Raw genomic sequence first — 20,413 nt, 5'->3', positions numbered from 1 at the left:
AGACGATCAAATAATTCAATCTAAAATGCAGGTGTGTGTGTGTTAGGATTGACCATGTGTCCTTCGGAAAAGAACATCGGGATGTTCTCTGTACCGAATCCCTGAAAATTGATACAGTCTTGAAATAACATCTTTATATGTAATATTCCCTTTGCCTTTGAGTGTTAGCACAGTTACTTATTGGGGTTTCTGGGGAAGAGCTGCTGTTCTATCAAAAATCTGATTGGTGCCATTCTCTTTGAAAAGAATAAAATATATTAGATTGACATCTTATAAGACTGGAATTTTGCAGGTTCAAGTAATTATATAAGTGCAATACTACCGCATTCTGACATAAAATTTATTTATTTTTTATCCTGTAGCATCTCTCGCAATTGAAATACAATACAGTTCTTTCCGTGGTCGGTTTTTAAATCCTTAATGTTTGAAAATTTGTACATAGTTGTGAGCTGCTGCATTTAGGTTTTTTTGTTTTTGTGTTTTTGTTTTTGCTATTAGAATTGTTATTTCAAGCTTCCTTTTTCCCCCCCTCCAACTTCCTGAAGTGCTTTCTCTCAAATAATATTGTGTTTTTTTATCCAATAGCTTCTTCCCTTAGTGGGAACAAAGACTCAATCTACAGTCTTGCTATGAATCAGATGGGAACTGTAATTGTATCTGGATCCACTGAAAAGGTAATCACAATTTAGACAGCTTATCCCCACAGGATGAAATGAATTGCTGAAATGATTACTAATAGAGTTTGTGTACAGCTACAAAACAAAAGAGGAGCTCTGTTCTGCAGTAGAAAAGGAAAAATGATCTCACTTAGCAACAGAAATTTTGGGCTCAGTTGTGATCGTAAGTTCAGGGCTACCTGTAGTTTTGAGTTGCTATTTCTTTTGGACTTCCTTGTATACATTCTCTTTCCATTTTGGCCAGCAGCTAATCCACTGAGTAAATGAGGCAAACTATAAGGAACTGTCTCCAAAGATGCTCACCTAAATTTCTTTCTTACCAGGAAAAGAAGCCATAAAGGAGCAGATAATTTTAATACAAAGATTCCAAGTTTATAGTTTTGGAGTAATGGCATCTATGTTCCTTAAATAAACTTAGATTTAAACAATTTCTGATCAAATAACCCTGGTCTTGTAATACCTGTGCTATGCAAGGATTGCATTTGATTTAGTCCAGACATGTCAAACACAAGGCCCGGGGGCCGGATGCGGCCCGCGAAGCCATCCTGGAAACAGTGAGGGAATGGCCCCCGCTGCCCTGGCCCTGGCTGGCCGGGAGCCAATGTACAATTTTGTGGTGGCCATCTGTGCTGAAACACATTCAGTCTTAGCTCCACAAGGCGTCTGGAAACAGCGAGGAACCAGCCCCTGCTGTGTCGGCCCCGCCCCCTGGGTGCATGCTGGTGAGGTGTCACCCTTTGTGAGGAATGAAGAAATGGACTATGCCTTGGTGCTTGCCCCAGTCCCATCCCCTTCTGCCAGAGACCCTCAGATCTGTCCCACTCCTACCCAGGCCCCCACAGGCACCCTTGACACAAACAATGTAGAGCTGGCCACACCCACCCAGTAGGCCACACCCACTCTATCCATGCCCACCCAGTAGACCACACCCACTCTGGCCACACACCCCCCCCCCCGAGGGCAACCGCAATGCTGATGCGGCCCTCAATGAAATTGAGTTTGACACCCCTGATTTAGTCAAATAAACCATTGTTCTGGTCTGTCAAAATTTTCATTGGAACCAGATGCATTGTAATGAAAGAGGATATCATCCTATTTGCCAGTGTTGCTGCTTTTCCTCTGCATGTCTTCCAGCAGTGTAACTGTTGTGAGAATAGGACATAACATCAAAATTCTAGAAATTAAGCATCAGCTCAATTTCTAGAATTTTCAGATAGAGCAGAGGAAAAAAAAAATGAGATATTCACAGGCTGCAATACGTGGTCTACCATAAAAGTGGCCCAATCTCAGCAACTTTTACCAAGTGTGGATTTCATCTCCCAGAATTTCCCAGTTAGTTTGGAAACTCTGGGAGTTGACATAGTATAAGTACAATTTCATAGCTCAGCCTATGTAATGAACAAAGTTTATTCTAGATTCTTTGTTCATAAGTTCTTGTTTTCTCCTTGTCATTTCAGTCTCGCCACCAAACAGGGCAGTGTTATACTGATGTATATGTGGCTGATTTGGTTGGGTGGGGATGATGTGTGGATGTATAAAAGGATAGCAAAAAACCGCTTACTTAAAAAAAATTCTGCATAACAGCTTTCTGGAGTAAATCCTGTTTTTCCAAAAGATCTAACCTAAATCCTGTTTTTCTAAAAGATGTTTACCCTTTTACCTTCTGAAATAGGTAGCACCTCATAGTATTAATATTAATGTGAATGGCTTTTGAAAACCTATTTCCAAACAACATTAGAATATATGAACTTAATACTGTTATAGAAGTGTTACCAATTTGATTTTTTTCCCTTCTAACAGGTTTTAAGGGTATGGGACCCAAGAACCTGTGCAAAACTTATGAAACTTAAGGGGCACACGGACAATGTTAAAGCTTTGCTGTTGAACAGAGATGGTACACAGGTATGCTTTTAATATACTTACATCAGTTCTTTGCCTTCCACGTTGTGATGTTTTCTCTATCCAGTTAGACCTACTTCAGTAACATAGCCCCAATTTTTTAAACAAAAATTACATTTCAATCCACCGTATATCTTAAATCTTATCTCTGAGTATCCTGAACTGAATTTCATATTTAACACCACCTATCCATTATGGGTATTTTTTACAGAGCCAATAAACAAGGCTGGCATTTTAAGTCAAGGGTCAAACATGAATGGGTTGGAGTAGGGATAAGCATTTCATTTTAATGATAAAAGTAATACAGTAAATGTAGCCTTTAACCATTTAGTTTAGGGTTTCTCCACCTTGGCACAGTTTTATGACATGTGGACTTCAATTCCCAGAATTCCCCGGCTAGCTGTGCTGGCTGAGGAATTCTGGGTGTTGAAGTTCACGCTTCTTTTTTTTTGTAAAAAGTTTTTATTTTCAATTTTACAATACATTACATTCTTAAAAATACTTCAGATAAAAAATAAAACAAATTGATACACGCCACTTTCGGTATTTGCTCACCCATTTCCCCCCAAACCGCATCCACCCTCTAACCAACTTGCCTCTTTCCCTCTTCTTTCTCTTCCTCCCTCTCCCCCTCTCCTCCTTCTCCTCAACCTTCCTACTTGCTTCTCCCCTTCTTCCTATCTTCTTGCTCCAGATGCGATCCAGGGGAAATGCCCGAGCAATTCCTCTCTCCAAATTGAAACATCAATATTATATACAATAAAACTATTTCTACTTATCTGAGTTACTTAAACTTCAACCCATCCTCCCCCCCACCCACCGACTTCCCAGAGCCAAGTACAGGGTTATACAAACATATTAAACATCATCTATTTAAGTTTACTAATTATACAATAAGCAAAATCATACTAACCCTTAACTCTCTTCAAACTTTAACATCATAAGTTTATAAACAAAATCATTACTCATAGAATAAGTGAAACTTTGTCGTTCCATATTTCTTCTGAACCTATTCTATCCATCTTCTCCATACATTAAAATATCTCTCTTGTGAACGGTCCTTTAAATAAGCAGACATTTTAGCCATTTCTGCTAAATTAGAAACCTTAAAAACCCAAAGTTCACGCTTCTTAAAGTCGCCCAAGTTGAGAACCGGTTGAAATATCATCAAGCCGTACCGCTGTTACATTCTGTTGGTCAAAAGATTGCTTTTGTCTGTGGCTTTGTTCTTAAAATTGGGTATTGTAGCATTTTTTTTTTTTTTAACTCTCATTCTTACAGTGTCTTTCTGGCAGTTCTGATGGAACTATCCGTCTCTGGTCACTTGGTCAGCAAAGATGTATAGCTACATACAGAGTCCACGATGAAGGCGTATGGGCACTTCAGGTCAATGAAGCCTTCACCCATGTTTATTCAGGTGGAAGAGACAGAAAGATATATTGTACAGATTTACGAAACCCTGATATCCGTGTGCTTATTTGTGAAGAAAAGGCACCAGTTCTTAAGGTAATATTTTTCTAAAGATCTTCCAAAATTGGAGAATTGTCCACCTATTCATTTTTTTCCGCATCCTTTTGACTATCCTGATGATGGGTGGAGAAATGCGGAATATAATTTTATCCTTCTTACTGTTGTATCTTTTATCTGTGCTCACTTATATGGGGCCTTTACTATTAATGAAGTGGTTGCCTTTGTGACCATTCTCCCTTTCATACTTGAAATACATATCATCTGTCATCCCCTACTTGCCATGATTTCTTCAGGATCCTGCATGTTTTTAATACAGTGCAGTGTTTCCCAAACTTGACAATTTTAAGGCATGTGGACTTCAACTCCCAGAATTCCACAGCCAGCAATGCTGGCTGTGGAAATCTGGGAGTTGAAGTCCACATGCCTTAAAATTGTCAAGTTTGGGAAACACTGATATAGTGCATTTTTGATCTCGATCTCTCTCACCCGAGAGAGAATGAAACATCTGTTTCAGTATAGGATCTGATGAAATCCAATGCTGCGGACTTACCTAACGTTCTGCTGGTTTCCTTTTTATGCCGAATTGCTAAGGAAGGACAATAGCAGGTTTCTGTACCATGGGTCCAGCTCACTTTTTATAGCATTTGGCAGCAATGGCAAATGCTATAAACAGGAGAGATTCATAGCGTAATTGAACTCCAGGGAATGCCATGGCTTTAGGCCAGAGGTGGGGAACTATGGCCTCCTTTATGACTTGTGGACTTCAACTCCCAGAATTCCTAAGTCAGCTTGCTCAGGATCTAAAGTCCAGAATCATAAAAGGGCCATAGTTCTCCACCCCTCCTTTAGCTAAGAAGAAAAGTCCTACAGGAAGGCAATGACAAAGTGTATCCATATCCTTGCCAAGAATGCTACAGAAGAACACTGTAAGCAGCATGTCAGGTTCTGCCTGAATAATCTTTTCCTCTTAGTTGCAGTGTTCCCTGGTGGTACCTAAAGGGGGAGAGATTCCCGTGAAAAGAACGTAAAGCTAAATTGCAGGCTTTCCTATCTTCTGAAGCAGTGGTTCTCAATCTGTGGGTTGGGACCCCATTTGGGGTCGAACGACCATTTCACAGGGGTCGCCAAACAATGCAGTCCGCCATTTTTTTTCCCCTTTTCCTTAGCTGTGCTATTCCCTTTTATTCTATCGGCTTTTGAAAGCCAATAGAAGGGACTCTCTTGAATAGAGTCTAATTCTATTGGCTTTCCAAAGCCAATAGGAATTGTCCAGGCTGTCTCTGCCCTGCTGAGCCCGCCAAAAGTCCCATTCTGCAAACGGTGCTGCACCAGTGGAGTAGTCCTCGACTTACGACCGGTTGAGTAGTCCTTGACTTACGACTGGTTAGGGTCACGGCATTAAAAAGGTTGAGAACCACTGTTCTGAAGGAATCTTAAATCTGCATTGGTTTTTTTTTTTGTGCATCATATCATAAGGACATGCTCTTGAGAAGTGTTCCATTCTAAGATTCGGATTTCCTGTTCCTCATTTAGATGGAACTTGATCGATCGGCCGATCCTCCCCCAGCGTTGTGGGTTGCAACAACAAAGTCTTCTGTGAATAAATGGGTATGAAGTGTGTTGCAGTCATGTTTTATCTACATTATTAAAATTTACATCTTCATTTGTCACTCATTCCTGTGGCAGAATACTGTTTGAATATTCATTTGCTCTAAGGAAAAAATGTTAATTGGGATTGAGAATAATTGGGTTCCCTCTGATACGTTACTCATTTTGAGTGAATTATAAGCTTTCATAGAGTTTATTAAATGGGAAGATTGGCCCGTGAGTCCCGGGTAAATTAACGGGTAGGCCTCGGCCACAGTTGAGCCCAAAATTTCCGTTGCTAAGCAAGACAGTTATTAAGTGAGTTTTGCCCCATTTTATGACCTTTCTTGCCACAGTTGTCAAGTGAATCACTGCAGCTGTAAAGTTAGTAACATGGTTGTGAAGTGAATCTGGCTTCCCCACTGACTTTAAAGGTCACAAAAAAAGAGTCACATGACCCCAGGACACTGCAGTCATCATAAATATGAGTTATTTTCCCAAGTGTCTGAATTTTGTTCATGTGACTATGGAAATGCTGCAATGGTTGTAAGTGTGAAGAACAGTCATAAGTCACTTTTTCAGTGCCAGTGTACTTCAGATTGTCACTAAATGAACTGTTGTAAGTTGAGGACACCTGTAAATTCCTTGTAGTAATGGAAAAAATACAGAATTACATGCTCTTACTAGATAACTTACTTAAAAGATACTTCCCTGGCCTGTCCTCTCTCTCCGCTTTCTTTTTGTAGAATTTGAAAGGAATTCACAACTTTAGAGCATCCGGTGATTATGACAACGACTGTTCTAACCCAATCACACCCCTGTGTACCCAACCTGATCAAGTTATCAAAGGTGAGATGATTATCTGGGACATTTTTTTTTTTCAAACTGTTAATTTAATGCTGGCAATGGTACAGTGATACAGATAAATAGCATATACTACAAAATTAGTTTTGTGTATCATTCTGGGCGCTCTGATGTCCTGGAATTCAGCAGTTGTTAAGTACATAGCCCAAAGGGGAAGAAGGAGTAAGGAAGTACCTTAACGTTGCCCCATCTTAACTTGACTCTTTTATGACTTGTGGACTTCAACTCCCAGAATTCCTCAGCCAGCATGCCTGGCTGTGGAATTCTGGGAGTTGAAGTCCACAAGCGGGGGTCTTCAAACTTGGCCCTTTTATGACTTGTGGACTTCAATTCCCAGAATTCCTCAGCCAGCATGCCTGGCTGAGGAATTCTGGGAGTTGAAGTTCACAAGTAATAAAAGTTTCCAAGTTTGGAGGCCTCTGGTATAAAGCAGAGAGAGAGAGCATCTCTGCCATTCAAGAACTTTTATTATGTTAAACGACAATAAAGAGGGGTCTGTGTGGAATCTGTTTCCTAACTTGTCCTGTCTTGACGTGTTCGTGGTGTTGTTGGTTGCAAAGTCATGTCTGACCCATCGCGACCCCATGGGCAATGTTCCTCCAGGCCATCCTGTCCTCTACCATCTTCTGGAGTCCATTTAAGTTCACACCTACTGCTTCAGTGACTCCATCCATCCATCTCATTCTCTGTCGTCCCCTTCTTCTATTGCCCTCAGTCTTTCCCAGCATCAGGCTCTTCTCCAGTGAGTCCTTCCTTCTCATTAGGTGGCCAAGGTATTTGAGTTTCAACTTCAGGATCTGGCCTTCTAAAGAGCAATCGGGGTTGATCTCCTCTAGGACTGACCTATTTGATTGCCTTGCAATCCAGGGGACTCGCAGGAATCCAAGGGACTTGCAGGAGTTCATATTAGGATTAAATAAAGAAAAATAGGAAGCTTAAAAAAAAATAAAGATATTCCATTCCAGAGTTATTTGAGATAACGATTTGCAAGTTTTTAGCCAGATCTGTTTTATAATGACTGTTGAACAACCGTCTTTTCCTGGTCACATCTACCTGACCCACCAGAGAAGGGAAGAAGGGATGCTATGCATTCCCTCTCCTAAAGAAGTCCATCTAGTGTAGACATGTCAAACTTGCGACGTCACATGATGTTTTGAGACATATCGGGACAGTTTTGCCATTGCCGGCAATGGGCTGGGCGCAGCTTCCGGATGACGCATCCGGCCCACGGGCTGGCAGTTTGACACCCCTGATCTAATGGGACCAAGAAGAAGGGCCTTCACAATGGTGACTCCTTCCTGTGGAACATTATCAGGAAGATAATATGAGATTGGCCTCCACTTTTTTTGAAAAGACCCTGAGGATCCCAGTGTGATATGGTTCCCATTGTTCTGATTGTTGTCGTCAAGGGGATGGGGATTTATTGGGTGTTGTATTGGGGTTTTACTGCTACAAATTGCCCAGAGTCACTGTGAGTGGATTGGGTGGCTATATAAATTTTCTAAATAAATACTTGATTTTCTTTTTTAAATGGAAAAACTCAGGACTCTTGACTGTATGTAACATACCAAATGATGTAAACACCACCCCCTTTTGAAGCAGCCCCACTATGTCATCTTCCTGTGATATCAGAACATTGCAGGGAACGTAAGATGAAACACAAAAACGTAATTTAGATTCCGAGTTTTTCTTACTGAGAAATGCCACATTTTATGTATTTTTTTTTTCTGTATGTTGAATTGGCATGGATTATATAATTCAGTTTTGCGGCCTCTTTCCTAGGTGGTGCGAGTATCATTCAGTGTCACATTCTCAATGACAAGCGACATATACTAACCAAAGACACAAACAACAATGTGGCATATTGGGATGTATTAAAGGTGAGTGGAACTAGTAGTTTAAATGTATGCAATTTAGGCGTTTAAAAAGCTTCTCCTTTCCTTATAATTCTTTAGTACAGGGGTGGGGAACTAGGGCCTTTTTATGAGCATGCTGGCTCAGGAATTCTGGGAGTTGAAGTCTACAAGTCATAAAAGGGCCATAGTTGCTCTCCTCTTCTTTAGAACATAAACCAGTTGGCAGTATCTGTTTAATTGAGGCTGGAGTTCCTATAACTACTCATGATGTTTTAAATTACCAATCTTGCCACTTGTTATTTCTGACTCTGTTTCTTAAGAAATAGCCATTTCCAGATCTAAACATTATTCCTTTGCCTAAAGCAGTGGTTCTCAACCTTTTTAATGCCGCGACCCCCAACCGGTCGTAAGTCGAGGATTACTCAACCGGTCGTAAGTCGAGGACTACTCAACTGGTGCAGCACCGTTTGCAGAATGGGACTTTTGGCGGGCTCAGCAGGGCAGAGACAGCCTGGACAATTCTTATTGGCTTTTGAAAGCCAATAGAATTAGACTCTATTCAAGAGAGTCTATTCTACTAGCTTTCAAAAGCCAATAGAATAAAAGGGAGTAGCACAGCTAAGGAAAAGGGGGAAAAAATGGTGGACTGCTTTGTTTGGCAACCCCCGTGAAATGGTTGTTCAACCCCAAATGGGGTCCCGACCCACAGGTTGAGAACCACTGGCCTAAATGGTATTGTATATGCTTATTTAAAAAACTTAACCATGCAGTTGTTTTTGCTGCCAATACTTGCAATTACTTATAACAACTTATCCAGCCATTGGCTATAATATTTTTTTTTTTTTTTTTTTTTTTTTTTTGAGAAAGATTCCTGGTAAGGCATTTTCTTTATTTACAACATGCTGCCTAGAGAATTTTGGAAATTGAAGTTAAAGTTGCCAAGGTTGGACACCTGTGATTTACCGTGAGCTGTCCTAAGAGCTCTTTTCAGTTTTGTGAAACATTTTGATGGATTAAATAGAGTCAACTGCTCTGTTGGGAGTAAATTAATATTTTATATTAGTATAGGTATAATTTACTATACTATATATTATACTTATACTGTGCTAGGTACTATGGATCTATATGATAATTTGTAAGATTTGCTTGGCTTTCTCATATGTAGGCATGTAAAATAGAAGACCTTGGAAAAATGGACTTCGAAGAAGAAATTAAGAAAAGATTTAAAATGGTGTATGTACCAAACTGGTTTTCAGTAGACTTAAAAACTGGGGTAAGGCATATTTTTAATAATAGTAATAACCATTTCAGATGACATGATGTATGCTGCTTTACTATTAATTATACTATCCAGTTCCTATAGCGTTCAGGATAATAATCAGGGTTCCCCTTCCCATATTATATTCTGACAATGTCCTATGAGATTTAAAATAATGCTCACCCAGTGAGTGTACTGAGTAGAACTGAGTATAGGTAATAAGATCTCTTTGTCTCAGACTTCTGATATCTGTTTGTGTAGTTTTTTAAACTCAAAACACATAACAGAGCCTATGTGGAGCAAAATAGCTAAGAAAAAAAATACTTAATTTGCCTTATTTCCTACATCTAAAAAATCCTGGGCCCTTTTTGCAATATCACATGTATTAGAACAAGAAAAGTCACTTATATACACTTTGATATTGTAGCCGGATTAACAATTTTAATTCAAAAAATGTTTTTATAGTATATTAATGTATATGGAGATATACTTTTCTTTGGATATTAGTGAAAACTAATAGGCAACTCTAGCATCAAAAACAATTTATATTCTATGTGTCCTATCCAGATTAATAGCCATAGCATTTAGACTTATATACCGCCTCACAGTGCTTTACCATAGTTCAATTTAAAAAGTGAGCCTATTACCTCCCAACAATCTGGGTCCTCATTTTACCGACCTCAGGATGGAAGGTGTGTCAACCTTTTAGCCGGTCATGATCGAACTCTTGACAGTCCGCAGAATTAGCCTGCAGTACTGCATTCTAACCACTGCGCCGCCAGGGCTCTTAGATCGGATTAAAACAGATCTATAATGTAATGAAGAAATGTTGTTGTTATTTGCTTATATAATTGCTGTCCAATCAGGTGTGTTTATCAGGGTTTTCTATGTTTGAATGCCGATAAAACAATTTTAAGCCCCACCTCACGGCCTTCTTATTTTTTGGCAGATGTTAACTATCACTTTAGATGAGAGTGACTGCTTTGCAGCTTGGGTCTCCGCCAAAGATGCCGGGTTTAGCAGTCCAGATGGATCTGACCCCAAATGTGAGTATGTTGCCTTAATATTACAAAAGGGCAGGTTTTCTTAAACACACGGCCATATTTCCTGGATGCAGAAATACTGTGAGTTACACCTGATCTTTTCTTTTCAGATGGTTGGGAGAGTTTTCTGAATTTAGGCTTGTTTGTGTTGGCTCATTAGACTGGAATTGATCAATTGGTCTACAACTCATTCAGTTTTTAGGACTTAGTCAGTCTCTGAACTGGAACAAACTTGATGGAGATTTTTTATTTCATAGTTTGGAAACAATATTCCAAACTTTTAAACAGTTCAAGTTTGTAGATTTAGGGTTTCAACCATTGCTGAAAGCCTCTTTTAAACTTTTTACCTTTATGACAAGGATAGGTTTAAGGCTTAGGTGGCAAAACTACTTTAGGTGCCAGCAAAGGCTTGGAGAGGCCGAGGAACTAAATGTTTCAGTAGCTACAGGTAGTCATCAACTTACATTAGTGCATTTAATAACCATTCTAAGTTAAAACAGCCCTGAAAAAAGGGACTTACAACATTTTTCACACTTTCAACCATTGTAGCATCCCTATGGTCACGTGATCAAAATTGGGCCTGACTACTGGCTCATATTTATGACAGTTCCAGTGTCCTGGGGACATGTGATCCCTTTTTGTGACCTGACAAGCAAAGTCAATGGGGAAGGCAGATTCACTTAACAGCCCTGTGACTAACTTAACAACCGCAATCATTTACTTAACTGTAGCAAGAAAGGTCATAAAATGGGGCAAAACTCACTTAATAACTGTCTTGCTTAGCAATAGAAATTTTGGGCTCAACTGTGGTCGGGGCCCACCTGTAATTTACCAAGGACTCACAAGCTCACTTAACAACTGTGGCAAAAAAAAGTTGTAAAACGGGGCAAAATTCACTTAACAAATATATCTCAGCAAGAGAAATTCTGGGCTCAGTTGTGGTTGTAAGTCGAGGACTGCCTGTATTCTGTGGGACAACCGGCCTGCTTTTGAAAAATACCAGAGGCTGATACAACTGAGGTGGATTCAACACCCGTCAACAAACACCACATGCTTTTCTTTAGGCATCTGTGACTAATAGCAATACTACCCTGAATATAAATAATTAGTATGTGCTTTTATGTTTCCTTTGTATCACAATATACAGTGAATCTCGGGGGGCTTCTGCTGCAGGCTCTGTTAGAATACTGGCCTAGGACCCACATCAATCCCATGGATGAGGAAGAAAATGATGTAAATCATGGTGAGCTCCTCTTTCTTCCCTCTGAGGGGCTGACACATTTCTGGTCCATATTTCAAGTTGGCATTTGGTAGCCCCTTCCTGCATTTTATAGAATAACCAGTGTGGATCAGTGCCTGTTCTTCCTAAATCAGGGGTTCTCAACCTTTTTAATGCCGCGACCCCCCAACCGGTCGTAAGTCAAGGACTACTCAACCGGTCGTAAGTCGAGGACTACTCAACTGGTGCAGCACCGTTTGCAGAATGGGACTTTTGGCGGGCTCAGCAGGGCAGAGACAGCCTGGACAATTCCTATTGCCTTTGGAAAGCCAATAGAATTAGACTCTATTCAAGAGAGTCTATTCTATTGGCTTTCAAAAGCCATTAGAATAAAAGGGAGTAGCACAGCTAAGGAAAAGGGGGGGAAAAATGGCGGATTGCATTGTTTGGCAACCCCCGTGAAATGGTCGTTCGACCCCAAATGGGGTCCCGACCCACAGATTGAGAACCACTGTCCTAAAGTGATGGCAAGACGGGTGGTATATAAATTTAATAAATAAAATTTAAAAATTGATTAATTAATTAATTCCTAAGATAGATGGCTAAATATATATATATCTTGGTCTGCCTTTTTTAAAAATTTAATCACTTATGGAACAGCATCATCTAAGGCAGCAGTCCCCAACATTTTGGGCACTAGGAACCAGTTCTGTGGAAAAATAATTTTCCGTGGAACCATTCCGATTGGAGACCCTGATGGACTGAGGGCATGTGGTTTTGCACGCTACCTAGTTCATTTGCAGATGAAATTTTGCTAACTTGCGCATTACTATTGTGATGTGCTTCCTACATACTTTAGTTAGCTGACTAGCAAAAAGTTCATCTATTTCCTCTGTTTGGTTGGGTGGCCTATAGCAGTGGTGGCGAACCTATGACATGCGTGCCAGAGGCGGCATTCAGAGCCCTCTCTGTTGGCACGTGTGCCAACGCCGCCAGTAGCAGGTCCATCAGGCTGCCGCTGCACGGAGCAAGAGCCCCGCCCAGCACAAAGGAGGCGAAGTGATCAACTAGCAAGCTTGAGTAGAGGTAGTAGAGGTGTCAATTGGTGGACTGGAAGAAAAGGGAGGGGAAGCATTTTACATGCGTGCACACGGGGCCGCTGCAAATGGGGCAGGGCTAGTGCCTGCATGATACTCATTAGCCCTGCCCTGTTCTTGCATGGTGCAGTGCAGCGGTGGCCGTTTTTGCACCTTGCAGCACGGTGATCCATTTTTGCGCCCCCGGTTTTTGCGTGCCAGAGGTGGCATTCAGAGGCACCTCCCTGCCTCCCCCGCTGGCACTTTGCGATTAAGTGGGTTTTGGGTTGCGGTTTGGGCACTCGGTCTCTAAAAGGTTTGCCATCACTGGCCTATAGTATATACTTATGGCAATGTCATTTTTTTCCCTCTTTTATATTGACCCAAGTGCATTCAAGACGGTTTTTGTCATTGTTGTGCTCTATTTCTGTAGAAATGTCTTATATATTTTATTTGGTCTGTTTCTTTTAAATAATTTAAATCCTTTTATTTGGTCTGTTTCTTTTAAATAATTTAAATCCTTCTAGCTCTCCTGCCCTCTTGCCCTGCCCTCAGGTGCTTTTGAGAAGAGGTTCACCCCCTCCTCTTTGTGGCAGCCCCTGAGATATTGGAACACTGCTGTCATGGTTGACTTGCAATGCAGCCCCGCTTGCGACCAGAAAGCTGTAACGGGAAGGAAGAGGGGAGACATTGGAATGTGAGGGAGGTTTGGGAGGGAAATTTGGAGTGCCAGTGTGCTGACTGGAAGCCTGAAACAGACCCAACCCCATAAGGTCGCCAGCTGGAGAAGTCCGAGGCAGACAGATCGTTCCCAAAACAAATAGAGAGTGCAAATGATTGGACAGTGGACAACAGAAGCACCAGGGGGAGGTTTTTCTGTGCTGTTTTTGTATGAAATCGTTAGAACTGGCTTTTCTTCTTCTGTACCCACATGGATAGAGTAAAGTTATACTTCAGTAAAGTTATACACTTGGTTTAAAAAAAAATGTGTTAGGAGTTTCTTTAGCTGTCTGACCCAGTGGGACGGTTGACACACTGCTATCATGTTCCCTCTCGTCCTTCTTTTCATTAGAGACACCCAAGTCCTGCAACCCGTTCTTCATGTGTCTGAGCCTTCAGTCCCTTCATCATCTCAGATTTAACGTTTTAAATATACATAAAAATTAAGATTTCATTGCAATAGCAAATTTCACGCTTTTGTCTTGAGTTTGGTTGGTCTTAATAACAGCATGTCTTTTTCGTTGCCCATCTGGTGACAGTGAACGGTGAACAGGAGAGCAGACTGCAAAAAGGAAACGGGTACTTCCAGGTGCCGCCACACACACCGGTTATTTTTGGGGAGGCTGGAGGACGCACTTTGTTCAGGTACTGAAATTCTGGCAAGGGGGCTGTGGAGGACCGGTGGTCATGTTTGGGATGAGTTTTTTTCATCAGGCCACCAGAGTTAAAGCTTCTGAAGAGGGTCAGGGCTTGGTAGATAATACACAGTATTCATTTGGTGACCATTCAAAGTTATAATCACACTGAAAAAAAGTGACTGATGACCATTTTTCACACTTAGGACAGCATCCCCGTGGACACATGATCAATACTCAGATGCTTGGTCATTGGCTCATGACGGTCACCGTGTCCTGGGGGTGTGTGTCATGTGATTATCCTTTTGCCACCTTCTGGCAAGCCAGGTCAACAGGGAAGCCCGATTCACTTAACAACCATGTTACTAATTTAAACACTACAGTGATTTCACCTAACAACTGTGGCAAAGAAAAGTCCTAAAATCACTTAATCTTGCTTAACAGCAGAAATTTTGGGCTCATTTGTGGTCGTAAGTCAAGGACTTCCACCTGTAGTCATGTGACAAAGTGACCTGTGCCAACAAGTGGTCATGTGACCCTAAGCAAGCCCTAGAAATAATATTGACATCCCTCCCCCCTCGCCACAAATACACAAATTATATCCCATAGTGATTGTGTAGGTTGGTTGGGATGGCAGGGAATGACCTAGTGACCTGTTTTCTGACATATTTACATTTTTAACGTTTTTCTCTTTGATCCTTCAGTGTGGCATCTTAATGCCCCTTTTCCGAACTCTTTCCATACAGGTTGCTATGCCGAGATTCTGGGGGTGAAACTGAATCCATGCTCCTTAATGAAACTGTGCCACAGTGGGTAATTGACATCACCGTGGATGTAAGTGTGCCAAGAAACCAGGAGGGTCTGGAACAGTGTTTCTCAACCTTGACAATTTTAAGGCATGTGGACTTCAACTCCCAGAATTCCACAGCCAGCATTGCTGGCTGTGGAATTCTGGAAGTTGAAGTCCACATGCTTTAAAATTGTCAAGGTTGAGAAACACTGGTCTGGAATAACTTTATTTTCTTTCTGAAAATGTTACTTGCTGAGGGCATTATGTGTCATATGCCATTATAATGAAACGGGGGTAAATATTCTGATCTTCTGCGGCCTCTTTGTGGCTATATTTCCTACAAATCCTTGCCATTGGCCATTCTCCCTGAGACTAAAATTACTGAGGACTATTAAATTGCTTCCCTCTGTTATAAATGGATATTGAGATAATCACATTCAAGTTAGACATTATAAGTATTAGAAAATAATAATTATTAAAAATCATTTTAACTTTTTCTCATGCCCACTCAAGAGAAATGCTTTAAAAAAAATATTTGATGTGCTTGGAATTTGGGGAAGATATTATGACCAGAAAAGAAAATTGGAGATCAAGATAGCCCGCCCTCGGTTCTTGTGTCTAAGCTGAAATTTAGTGGCTAGCTAAATCTGTATCACATGGAAATAGTCTTTGACTTACAATTGTAATGGACCCCTGCTCATCGGTCATAATCTGTGACAGTCATAAAAAAAGATTAGTTGTGATCAATCTGACTTTGCAGCAGTCTTTAAGCCGATCTGTGGTTAAATGAACCAATGGTTTGCTATGGGCCAAGAATGCCAATGTTCATCAAAATTGCCTATGGGATACTGCGTGACTATAAACTTTTTGCAGTGTAACGTTCGATTGTGTGACCGTGGAGTTGGGGGCACAAGCATTGGAACATTGAATCCAGGTTATAAGTAGTCCAAAAGCAGGCCCATCAATACTTCGAACGGTCATTAAATGCCCACTTGCAAATCAAGGACTATGATCCGTATGTATCGGATATGTTCTGAATACCATTATATATGAACTACATAAGTCTGCTTCTTATAAGAGTAAAAGAACCCGGATTGATTTCTGCTTTTGTTTAATTTTACAGAAAAATATGCCAAAATTTAATAAAATTCCTTTCTACCTCCAACCTCATTCCTCTTCTGGAGCAAAAACTTTAAAGAAGTAAGTATTCAGCAGCAGAGAATAAAAATGTTCCCAAGCTCAATTCGGTTCAGCTTGTCAACTCAACACCACATCCACTTTGTCCCTAGGGATCGGCTTTCAGCCAGCGACATGTTGCAAGTTAGGAAGGTGATGGAGCACGTTTACGAAAAAATAATAAACCTTGACAACGAGTCACAGACAACAAGCTCTTCCAATAACGATAAAACTGGGGAACAAGAAAAAGAGGAAGACATTGCAGTCTTAGCAGAGGAGAAGATTGAACTCTTGTGTCAAGATCAGGTACGCAGCTCTGGGCTCCTCCTAGAAAGAAAAAGGCTGGGGTGCAAATAGGACAGGGATAGGCGTCCTTGGCTCTTTTATGACTCATGGACTTCAACTCCCAGAATTCCTGAGTCAGCTATGCTGACTCAGGAATTCTGGGAGTTGAAGTCCATGAATCATAAAAGAGCCAAGGTCGCCTATCCCTGAACTAGGGAAAGTCTAAATCGGTGCTTCCCAGCCTTGGACAGTTGCAGTTATTATGGATCTTCATTCCCAGAATTGGGAAACACTGATATAAACATAAATTGTCCTGTACAAAAAAAAATAAATAAATAGGAAATCGGGATAGCCTGGAGTTCTGTCAATTACATATATGACAAAGGTATAATTATATTCAAAGATTTTGAATACTGATTCAACAACTGCTCCCGAAGGGTACTCCCCAACCCCAAAGAATGAAAAGATACTCCATTAAATCAATTTATCTAGCTGGCTAAAATGGTTAAAATTTAGCCATTTTAAGATGCTGACTGGGGAATTGTGGGAGCTGGTCCATACATCTTTAACTGGCCATAATTGAGAAAATTCTGTGTTTAATGGCAAGGCTTCTCCTATTGCTTAGTAGATTGTCTCAACTATGAAGTGGGTGGATACGAGTTTGAATTTATTGCCTGGTATCATCTAGAAATTTATTTTTTCTGGAATCTATAGATAAGGAGAAAGTCTTCTCAATAAGGCAAAATTTCCTTGGGCAACAAGCAAACCATGATTTCTTCACAAAGGGGTCTCATTGTGAAGGGAATAAGTCTGGCCATCTAACTGAGGTGGTTTCAGATCTATGCTTCTAGTCCATGAGATAAACTGAATTACAGGTAGTCCTCAACAGAAGTTTATTTAGTGACTGCTCAAAGTTACAGCGGTACTGAAAAAAGTGATTTATGACCAGTTTTCACACTTATGACCATTGCAGCATCCACTTGGTCACATGATCAAAATTCAGATGCTTGGCAACTGACTCCTGGGTCATGTGATCATGTTTTGTAACTTTCTGACAAGCAAAGTCAACGGAGAAGCCAAATTCACTTAACTACCGTATCACTAACTTAAGTAGTGATTCACTTAGCAACTATGGCAAGCAAGGTTGTGAAATGGGACAAAGCTCATTTAATAGATGTTTCACTTAGCAACAGAAAGTTTGGGCTCATTTGTGGTCATAAGTCGAGGACTATACTTATTTTGAGCGTGGTCCTGAAGCTTGCATTAGTACTTGGAAGAGAAAGTTGCAAGCTTCTGACGAAGTTAAGAACAAGGAGTATACTTCTTCAGCTGGGGCATAATTACTTCGTAAATCTAAATTATTATTTTATGTATCACAGGTTTTGGATCCAAATATGGACCTTCGCACCGTCAAGCATTTCATATGGAAAAGCGGGGGTGACTTGACCCTTCATTACCGACAGAAATCAACGTGAGCCAAATGGTGGAACCCAACTGGTTACTAATTCGAGCTTCCCATGCTGGGTCCAGCTTAGTACTCTAGAAGCCCACTTAAATGCTAAGATCTGACACTTTTAATGACTCAGCGCAGACAGAATCTACTTGAAGTGACTAATAAATCTGTAACATAGATGAAATTGGTATGACATAAACTCAAGGTGGTCAGTAGCAAGGTCGAGCAAGAGTGATTTAAGAAGCCCTTGACTGGTCCCTGTTAAGGTGCCTACAAAGATAAGGTGACCCAGTGCAGGTAATCTGCGTGATTTTCCATTTATTTCCAAGATGATCGTCCTTAATTCACTCGAGCTTGCTATGAAAAAAATTTTCAGTCCTGCTGCGAATTCATTTTCAGATTATTATTTTTTTTTTTTAGAAAAAACCCTGCATGTACTGTATTTTGCTAATACATTCCACATAGTGAATTTTGACCACTTTGCCGGATAAATCTACTTACCATGCAACAGATTACTCTTTTTGAACAGTTTTTGTAGTCTAGACTGAAGGGGCTAATGCCCTTGTGGATGATTATCTTTCATCTGTGATTTTTCTAGGAAAACATTTTGATACTGACTCAAGAATCAGTAAGCTATTACAGGGGTCAGTTCAATGCGTGAACATCACAATTAATTCATTCAGCATCTTTAACTAGAGTTAAAAAGACATAACTTCCATTGTGCTAGTTCCATAGGATCACATTTGACAGAAAACTTGTGTGATAGCAAACAAAGGTTTTCCTCAAATTGTTTTATATATATTTTTGTTGATGTTATGAGCTGTACACAAACTATGCCCAACTTGGCTTTTTATTTTGCACTGTTTCTAAAAAGAAAAAAAAGTTTGACAGGTCTTTACTATTTGATTTGTACTTCAGTAGAGTCTAATTTATTGTAGAAGGTGGAAGCACCCCAATGGCCAAACAAGAAAAACTAAATTTGTTTTAATTGTAACAGAAGTGTTCTGATAATAGTGTAATAGTTTTAGTTTGAAACAGAAGCACAAATGTCTTTTTAAAACACAGTCTGATAAACCTGGATTATTTCTTTCCCTTTCCTCTTGAAATTAACATTCTTTCTTTCCCAATGAGTGTTGGATTTAGACCACACTGATAAGATATTGGAGATTTGTTCGAACTGTAGGGGCATAAGGAAGAAAACTTTGTTCCGGCTTTGTTTTTGCAGCATGGAAGGTGCTTGTGCACTCCCCATACAAGTAGAGAGGAGCAAGGAGTGAACATTTGATCTAACAGTCCCATTGAGGCTGGACGTGAATTATACGAATCAGTAACAACAATATAGGATATTGTTTTATTGACTAATAGTAGGATATCTTTTGAGCTATTCAACTGTCTTTCTGAGTGTTTTTCCTTTCAGAACAGAATAATTTTTCTACTGACTGTTGCAGGGGAAATAGCAGCTCCCCCGTTTATATTGTGTGGTGTGCAACCACATATTTATTTACAGATCTTGCAAGGTTGTATGACTGTGGTGGTGCGGTTCAACATGTTCTGGTTGGCCACTTGTGCCCCAGCCAACTCAAGTCATGGTTGAATGTAGGTCTGGTTCAAAAGGATGCCTGCACAGGTCTTTCATACCTTGAAGCCTCTTACTTTGTGTAAATTTCATCTTTATGTACAGAAGTTATAGTCTGTGCAACATTGCAGTTGAGTGAAGTAGGTTAATTCATTGATTAAAGCTAACTGTAACTTATCCTGGATTATAATCCTTAAAAGTCTGTAATTCAAATTTTATACCCTCCATATCGCCACCAAAAGTAATTTTAACTGTTCTATTTTATTGTTTAAATTAGCCAAGATTTCAATTTTACTTTCTACACCCAGATGGAACCGTTTCAGAAAGATTAGCAGATGGCCTGCCAATGCCAAAAGAACAAATATGTACTTCACAATTGTATAGAAATTAAAAAAAACAAAACCTTTAGCTTAAAATTTTAAGCTGTTTTGAGTGTTTTCTTTTAAAGATGCGGTGTTGGTTTCACTGTTCCAAAAAGCAGAAGATTTGCTATATGAAAATGTTTTGAACTTGCCATGTAACAAGAAGTACTCATTGGGTATGGGAGATATTTATGATTTGGTGCATTTTTAAGAACATTTCACATTTTCATGAAAATAAGTCCTCAGGGCATGTTACAAAATTGGGCTCTGCTGCTTTCTTCAATTGAAATTTATTTATTTATGAGACTTATATACCGCTTTAAGTGCAAGCACTCTCTAAGCGGTGTACACCAGTAAGCAATGTATATATGTATATATTTACATTGCCCCCAACAATCTGGGTCCTCATTTTACCTACCCCGGAAGGATGGAAGGCTGAGTCAACCTTGAGCTGGTGAGATTTGAAC

The 20,413-nt window shown here is 40.1% G+C and overlaps 1 protein-coding gene across 1 annotated transcript in view; it reads left to right on the top strand.

Annotated features, from left to right (window-relative positions):
- The window catches only part of WDR48 (WD repeat domain 48), a 28,484-nt gene extending 8,478 nt beyond the window's left edge, over positions 1-20,006 (top strand). The window contains exons 6-19 of the mRNA XM_039355266.1: positions 586-674; positions 2,478-2,579; positions 3,858-4,082; positions 5,580-5,654; positions 6,380-6,482; positions 8,280-8,377; positions 9,519-9,626; positions 10,561-10,657; positions 11,802-11,897; positions 14,209-14,314; positions 15,051-15,138; positions 16,218-16,294; positions 16,384-16,576; positions 17,935-20,006. Of these exons, the coding sequence (XP_039211200.1) occupies positions 586-674; positions 2,478-2,579; positions 3,858-4,082; positions 5,580-5,654; positions 6,380-6,482; positions 8,280-8,377; positions 9,519-9,626; positions 10,561-10,657; positions 11,802-11,897; positions 14,209-14,314; positions 15,051-15,138; positions 16,218-16,294; positions 16,384-16,576; positions 17,935-18,030 (1,553 nt within the window). The 3' untranslated portion in view covers positions 18,031-20,006. The remainder of the gene's footprint in view (positions 1-585; positions 675-2,477; positions 2,580-3,857; positions 4,083-5,579; positions 5,655-6,379; positions 6,483-8,279; positions 8,378-9,518; positions 9,627-10,560; positions 10,658-11,801; positions 11,898-14,208; positions 14,315-15,050; positions 15,139-16,217; positions 16,295-16,383; positions 16,577-17,934) is intronic.
- The last annotated feature ends 407 nt before the right edge of the window (positions 20,007-20,413 follow it).

This window comes from Crotalus tigris, unplaced genomic scaffold (genome assembly GCF_016545835.1).
Source record: "Crotalus tigris isolate CLP2741 ecotype Arizona unplaced genomic scaffold, ASM1654583v1 scf7180000018650.477379, whole genome shotgun sequence".
Taxonomy (NCBI): domain Eukaryota; kingdom Metazoa; phylum Chordata; class Lepidosauria; order Squamata; family Viperidae; genus Crotalus; species Crotalus tigris.
Note: the sequence above shows the minus strand (reverse complement) of the source record. Positions and strands in the feature narration are given on the sequence as shown.